The 7727-nt window shown below is 28.2% G+C and overlaps 2 protein-coding genes across 3 annotated transcripts in view; both read left to right on the forward strand.

Moving 5' to 3' along the window:
* The window catches only part of LOC106785142 (probable methylmalonate-semialdehyde dehydrogenase [acylating], mitochondrial), a 4856-nt gene extending 1777 nt beyond the window's left edge, over window positions 1–3079 (forward strand). The window contains exons 4-8 of the mRNA XM_014745339.1: window positions 14–92; window positions 603–970; window positions 1459–1887; window positions 2214–2492; window positions 2646–3079. Of these exons, the coding sequence (XP_014600825.1) occupies window positions 14–92; window positions 603–970; window positions 1459–1887; window positions 2214–2492; window positions 2646–2747 (1257 nt within the window). The 3' untranslated portion in view covers window positions 2748–3079. The remainder of the gene's footprint in view (window positions 1–13; window positions 93–602; window positions 971–1458; window positions 1888–2213; window positions 2493–2645) is intronic.
* Window positions 3080–3737: 658 nt separating this feature from the next.
* The window catches only part of LOC106785138 (uncharacterized protein DDB_G0271670-like), a 7703-nt gene continuing 3713 nt past the window's right edge, over window positions 3738–7727 (forward strand). For both annotated transcript variants that reach the window (XM_014745330.1, XM_014745331.1), the window contains exons 1-3: window positions 3738–3863; window positions 5099–5873; window positions 6492–6901. In XM_014745330.1, coding sequence (XP_014600816.1) covers window positions 5126–5873; window positions 6492–6901 — 1158 coding nt within the window. In that variant the 5' untranslated portion in view covers window positions 3738–3863; window positions 5099–5125. The remainder of the gene's footprint in view (window positions 3864–5098; window positions 5874–6491; window positions 6902–7727) is intronic.

The following is a 7727-nucleotide window of genomic DNA, read 5'->3' on the forward strand; positions in this document are numbered from 1 at the left end:
TAATTATTTATAGAAAAAAATTGCAGAAAATATGGTGAGGGAAAATGGCAAGACCATGCTAGATGCCGAAGGTGATATTTTACGTGGTCTGCGTAAGTGTATTTTTAATTAACGATTAAATATAAATAACGAGCGAATTAATGATCCCTAAAAATCGCGTAGGCATATGTGATAATAATAATATAATAAGTATATTATAATAATATCGAGATATTAAAATTATTGTTAATATTCTATAAGAGTTGGTCGCGACCCCATGATGTATATGAGGGGAGTAAGGGAGTCACGTTAAATTAAATTTACTCGGACAGAAATTTGGTAAAAAATAATTAAAAAAATTCTTGGATTACCCACAACGACCCAAAATTAATTTCAAAGATGTTTGGCAAAATTTACGCGTATAGTTATAAAACGTATTAATGAATTTTTATGACGGTGAAAACACAAACCTATACTCAGGGTGGGTGGCGTAAAAATATTAGTATAAAAGGATAAAAAAAAAAAATTTTTTTTAAAAGTTTGAGAAACCTTATTCTCTAATATAATCATTTTTTTCTTTTTTTTTTTTTAAATTAAAGTTATTATTTTGTAATTATTTGCAGAGGTCGTAGATGCATGCACTTCAATACCAATGTTACAAATGGGTGAATCAACCCCGAACATTGCCACAGACATGGACATTATTTCATACAAAATTCCAATTGGCGTGACAGGTGCCATATGTCCGTTTAATTTTCCCGCAATGATCCCATTATGGTCGTTTCCGGTATCAGTTGCATGTGGCAACACAACGATTTTAAAACCTTCCGAACGAGTACCGGGAGCTTCGATGATACTTGCTGATCTTTTTACGAAAGCAGGTGCCCCACCAGGTCTTTTAAACGTCATTCATGGTCAACATTCTACAGTTGATTTCATTTGTCAACATCCTGACATCAAAGCTGTATCATTTGTTGGTTCGGATCAAGCGGTAGGTAAATATTTGTAATAAATGAAATATTATATAAAATTGTACGGGGTCGTATTTGTATTAAATATATTTGTCATTACGATTATTAGTTATTTTTTTTCATGCAACGTTATATAAATTTAACTAAATTTTAATAGAATTTCAATGAAAATTTATCTATTTTAATATTCTACGATTTTTATTTGTGATACTAATTATATATCAAAACCTTGTCATGTTTTTTTTATCATTTTTGTATAGATAATAATAATAATAATAAATTAAATTTGACGTAGAGTTAATTGGATTAAAAAAATTGTATTAACAAAATATTTCGTTATTTAGAATAAAAAATTGTAAGAAAATTTCTTGATCGTAGAAAATAAGTACGATATTACAGCAGTTTTATAATTTATTTTAATATTTAAATTTATTATCAATGTTTTAAATATAATTATCATTTGTGATATAGTACGAGTGACTTTATTAAAAATCTATTCAAATTTCAGGGTAAATACATATACAAGGAAAGTAGTGCACACGGTAAACGCGTGCAATGCAACATGGGTGCGAAGAATCATTGCGTGGTATTACCGGATGCGAATAAAAATAAAACACTTTCGCAAATAACTGGTGCGGCATTCGGTGCAGCTGGTCAAAGGTGTATGGCATTGTCCGTGGCAATTTTCGTAGGTAAATCAAAGGAATGGATAGGGGATTTGGTTGAAGCTGCCAAGAGGTTGAAGGTCAATGCCGGACATGTACCTGGTACCGACCTTGGGCCAGTTATATCGCCACAATCGAAACAAAGGATATGTAATTTAATCGAATCAGGTGTTAAAGAAGGTGCTGGTCTTCCGTTAGATGGAAGAGGAATTGTTGTACAAGGATACGAAAATGGAAATTTTGTTGGGCCTACTGTCTTAACCAATGTCAAGGTAAATAAATTTTATTTTTTATATTGGCTTACGTTAGCCATTTTGTATTTTAATATCTTAACGTTTATACACTTTCATTTATTTGATTAATTTTTTTTGTAATACTTTTAGCCCACTTCTTACAGCGTAAATAATAATAATAATATATATTAAATTATTTTAAATAAATAGTTAATATTTATATGAAAAAGTGTTAATGTCGTATCTCAATTAAATATTGATATTATATTACAAAGATAAAAGAAAAAAATATTAGGATAGACACACAAAAAATTGGATATTATAAATAATTATATGTTCATAATATTATGTTCTTTACCATATAGTCATCTATGAAATGTTATACGGAAGAGATCTTTGGTCCAGTACTTTCCTGTATGTTCGCTGATACTTTGGACGAAGCCATAGATATTATCAATAAAAATCCTTATGGGAATGGTACTGCCGTATTTACGAGCAACGGTGCAACCGCAAGAACGTTCGTTGATAGAATTGAAGCAGGTCAAGTTGGCATTAACGTTCCCATACCAGTTCCATTACCTATGTTCAGTTTCACCGGTAATAAAGGATCGTTTCTTGGGGACAATCATTTTTACGGAAAATACGTAAGATCACAACAAAAAAACATAAATTTATTTTCTTCTTTCTCACTCTCTTTGTTTCTTTTTAATTATGTATTTTTTTTTTGTGTTTATTTTATTTAATTTGAAAATATTATACTACAACAAACGCATTATTTTGATTAATTCTGATTTTAGGCTGTCAATTTCTACACGCAAACGAAGACAGTAACTCAATTATGGCGATCAAGTGACGCGAGTAATATTGCATCGTCAACGGCAATGCCTACAATGCAATAAAAAAAATATATATATATAATAATATTTCCATTTAAATAGATTTTTTTAACAAAAATTTTACGCTTATTAAAAGTCTTCCAAGGAAAATGATCTTTACACAGTTCCTACAACGTGTTTACTTTATTAAAGAGTTTTTTTTTATATATATTATACGATGATATAGATATATATTAATTCTCGTACATGTATCATCAAAAAATCATGCTACTATTTATAAATATCATATATATATATTTTTTTATCAAAGAAAAGAAATATAAATGCATCGATATTAATTATCGTTTATTAAATAAAATTGGATTCAACTAAAATTGTAGAGAAAAGAAAAAAAAAAAAAGATTACCAGGATTGAAATAAAAAGTACGTTAACAAATGATCCATAGTATCTCGAGTTTTATATGGAAAATGAAATTACGATAGAAAGAGAAAGAGAGAGAAACAAAAAATATAAAGTACACGTTAAAGTTTGATATAATAAAAAAATGATCGATAATTTTTCCATTTAATTTGATGATCAACCTTTTAAAAGTAAAAAACAATCACACACATATACACTTCCTTCTCTCGAAATTAAATACTCGCAAAGATTTAAACCGAGTTTGCGATTAAACGTAAATTCAGGAAACACAAAAAAAGATATAAATATAATTCTTTCTTTTTTATTTTTCTTCTATTTTACTGGACCAAAAAATTTTATACACTCTTCTAATTATAGTTATTGTATAATATTAAATGGAAATAAAATAAAATAAAAGAAAGAAAAATAGTAGTAGGGGTGGGGTTGAAGTTAGAATTCACTCTCTCTACTTCTCTCTCTCTCTCCCTCTCTCTCTCTCTCTTTCTATTTGTCGTGAACCTTTGAACTCTTCTTCCTTATCAAGGAAAACATTTCAAAACACCATCCATACCACTCCCGGAAGTTTCCGAGTAACGCATGCGCCTTACTAACTTGGTGGTAGAAATTCTTGATCACCATCCCCCTTTTCTTGGTTCGCATCTGCGCATTTTCCTAAACCCCGATGGTGGATAATTTCGTTCACACGACCGCCGACACAAGGCTGTGTTCTACCTGCCTGCGTTTCCCAAGAATCGTCTAGTGGAATCATCCTCATCGAGGTAATACGAATTGAACCAAACAAATTTTTATCTTTTTATTTCTTTCTCTTTCTCTCTTTCTCTGTCTCTTTGTATGTTGAAACACACAAATTTTAACTCGTGAGTATATATTATTATCATTATTATTATAATATATATATATATATAAGTACGATTATTTATTTATTTATAATNNCATAAACGGTAAATGATATGTTCAGGATTTTTTGTTTTTTATTTATATTAAATAACAATAATATTAAAACAAATTACGCGAAGTCTTGATCGAAGAAAGGGTTAAATTTGGACACGATTACTATGAATTGATTCGTGTTAGGATAATTTTAAAAATTTCACGAAGGTTCTCATGAAAAATTTCGAAATATTCCGATAAATAAATTTTTTCCTTTTTCCTCTTTTTTTTTTCGAAAGATTAATTAATAATTAAAACAACGACAAAATAATTAACTCTTCGTTTGAATAATAATAATAATTACTTTAAACGTCAACAGATGTAACATTTAAAAATCTTCCATCCGCATAAAACGTTATGCAAGTATTAATCTTAAATTATACAAATAGAAATGAAACAAATCGGAATGATAATAGAAAAAGGTTAATTTATTCATAGTTATCAAGGTTTTATAAACATTTTCCGTGCATAAAATAATCCGATAATGGACGTATGATGAATCATGTGTGGAGATAGACTTTGAACAATAACTCTTAAGAATTTATACGTCAAAAATGAGAAAAAACAAACAAACCTACAAAACAATTCATATAAATAATACCAAATGTAATATTAGAAAATTTGTCGAATTTTGTTTCAGGTGAAATGGCAGTATTGTATTTATATATGAGATATAGATACAATTGGAATGAAGTTACGTTTAGTATGTGGTCCACGTATGGTATGGTGACCAATCTTATTGGTAAGATTATATTCCTAAAATTAATTTCATTATTATATATCACAATTACACATAAAATTCATTTATTATTTAACAAAAAAATATATATATACATATACATATATATAATATTATTTCGAGATGAAAAATTAATTAATTAGAATAATATTAAAATTATATAACGAAAGATATTTATTTTCATAATTAATTATTTGATCTATCTATAATATAATTAACATATATCTACATATCGAGAAACAATAATAATAATAAAGTAATACAATATAAAAATAATATTGAAAAAATAATGAAAATATTATATCGATAGATTTGTTTATACAGGTGTTCCTATTACCTCATATTTCTCTAATGATGTACAAAACCGTGAGAAAAGGTGATGCCAGTTTACAATACACGATTTTACCACAAAGCGATCAATTCAATTCTAACGGATTGTCACAATCAACGTCACATAATACGGGAAATGGAAAATCACGATCTAAAATTATCAAATATACGATATTTACATTAGCGTTGATCGTATTATCATGCGTGGGAATACCATTATTGATAAATCAAAACGATCACAATTTATTTGCCGGTACTATACTTGTTATGGGTAGGGTTGGATATGAAACAACAACTACAACGACTATGACAACGTCAACAACAACAACAACAACAACAACAACAACGTCAACTTCATCGACAACTGCATCATCGACTAGCAATAGCAGCAATGGTGGTAGTGGTGCTGGTGGTGGTGCTGGTGGCACCAGCAACAGCAACAACACCACCAGTACGTCAACTACCATCGAAAATGCATTGAAAAGTGATCAGATCAGTGAAGATGAAGAAGAGGATGAGGAAGAAGAAGATGACGAGGAAGAAGAAATAATCATTGACAAGAGTAAATATCAAATTCCAATTAGGAAGACAACTAGGCCAAGGACAACTACTGTAATGATAACTTCTACTATTACTGCTTCCTCTTCTTCTTCTTCTTCTTCTTCTTCTTCTTCTTCTTCCTCTAAGAACAAAGATTTTGACAATCTAACGATACCCATCGATTCCTTAAAGGATGACGAGCTTGAATCTTCCGAGACTCTATCTCCAGGTATATGTACATATATATTTATAGATATATATAAATATATAGATATAAGTGTAGAGATGGTATATATTAAATTGTCTGTACAAACTTTGGGAATAAGTTTTAAGGGTTCCCTGAACAAGTAGATAGTAATATACCACAAATATATCTATATATATATATACGGATGTTGAAACGCTTGCTTTTGAAATTAAATTGAAAATTGGAAATGTTTGTATAAGATTATCAGAACTAATAGCTTTGATTTTTATTCTTTTAAATTTATTTTTAACCTGTAGTGTTTCTTTCTCTTCTTGTACTATATTTCTTGGCAAATTTTCATGCTAAATGATAAGAGAAAATGAATAATATAAAATTGCCTAGTATTTTTAATTTACAATAGTATAATGTCTTGCTTTATTATACATGACAAATTTTGTTAGAATAATTGTTGATGTAATTAAGAAATAAAAAAAAAAAAACGTAAGTATTTCAAACGTATCGTTTTCATTCGAATTCAAATAATATTAATAAATTTCATTGAACATTAATATAAATAATGATATATAAATTATATATTATCATATTTAAAAATAATAATATATTTTATCGCTTATATACATCCGTTGTTTTTATTTCCAGACGAAATAATCGTGGATGAAGGAAGAATTCCGACTGATTCGTCGTTGAATATACGACAGACGAGTATTTATTTGAATTCTCAGTCGTCCCCATCCTCTACCCCATCATCGGAATTTTCGAAATCCTCTTTGAGCAGCATCGAACCCTCGGAAATGACGAAGGTGTCGTCTGGTACCGGTAGGAAGACAAAAATGCCACGGGTGACATTGAAATTACGAGAAAACGAGACGATACCACAAATGTATATGAAAGCTGGTATAGCTTCTTATAAAAAGGGTAATATTACTACGAGCGTTTTGGCACACGGACTTAGCTTAGAAGGTTTGATTTTTAAAACACCCGAAGGAACAATCAAACCATGGGAACAAAAATGGTTCTTTTCCGATCCCTCTTCGGATTTCCAATGGAAGGTGAGATTTATCTATATTATTTTGCTATATTATTATAATCATTTTTGTTCATTATTTATATATTTTTATTTTATTTTATTACTTTATATTTTTATTTATTTTTTTTATTGTTCCTTATGTTTTCATCTATTAAAATTATTTAGAAATTTATGGATTAAAATCATATATATTGGAGAAAAGAAAAATTATGATATTTAATCATTACAATTTTTGTTAAATAATAATTATATTATTTTATATTTTTGTTCGGACTCGAACTCGGGACAATCTATAAATAATATGTGTGTGTGGTTTGATATTTTTCGGGTCAACGGGATGAAATAATTTTAATCGATATTTTAAATAAACTGTCAATATTTATCATTTAAATATCAATATGTAAAATGACATATTGTATTGACAAGATACAATTTCATTATCAGACGATTTAATTATTATCTACACTATACAAAATATTCATATATATATATTGAAGATTTATTATTAAAAATCGTTCGTCAAATGAAATTCTAACGAGTAACAACATTTCCTGACAAAATTCAACTTGTCATATGAATAATTAAAATTAACTCGATTCAAATTCATTCGTCTCATTAAAAAAAAAATAATTCAATTAATCGAATATTCGCGTATTAAACATTCATTATATTTTTTTTGACTTAACATTTCTTATTAATATACTATTCCCTTTTATGCAAATAAGATAACGTGGAATTTATTAATTCGTTCGTATTGAAAATTGTTAGAATACTGATCTATTCAATAAATATTACACAAATCGATTTGAACTCTATTCCTTAAATGGATTTTTTCTTTTTTTTTTTTT

This window comes from Polistes canadensis, unplaced genomic scaffold, assembly GCF_001313835.1.
Source record: "Polistes canadensis isolate GaletaPanama2010 unplaced genomic scaffold, ASM131383v1 scaffold_45, whole genome shotgun sequence".
NCBI classification, from domain to species: domain Eukaryota; kingdom Metazoa; phylum Arthropoda; class Insecta; order Hymenoptera; family Vespidae; genus Polistes; species Polistes canadensis.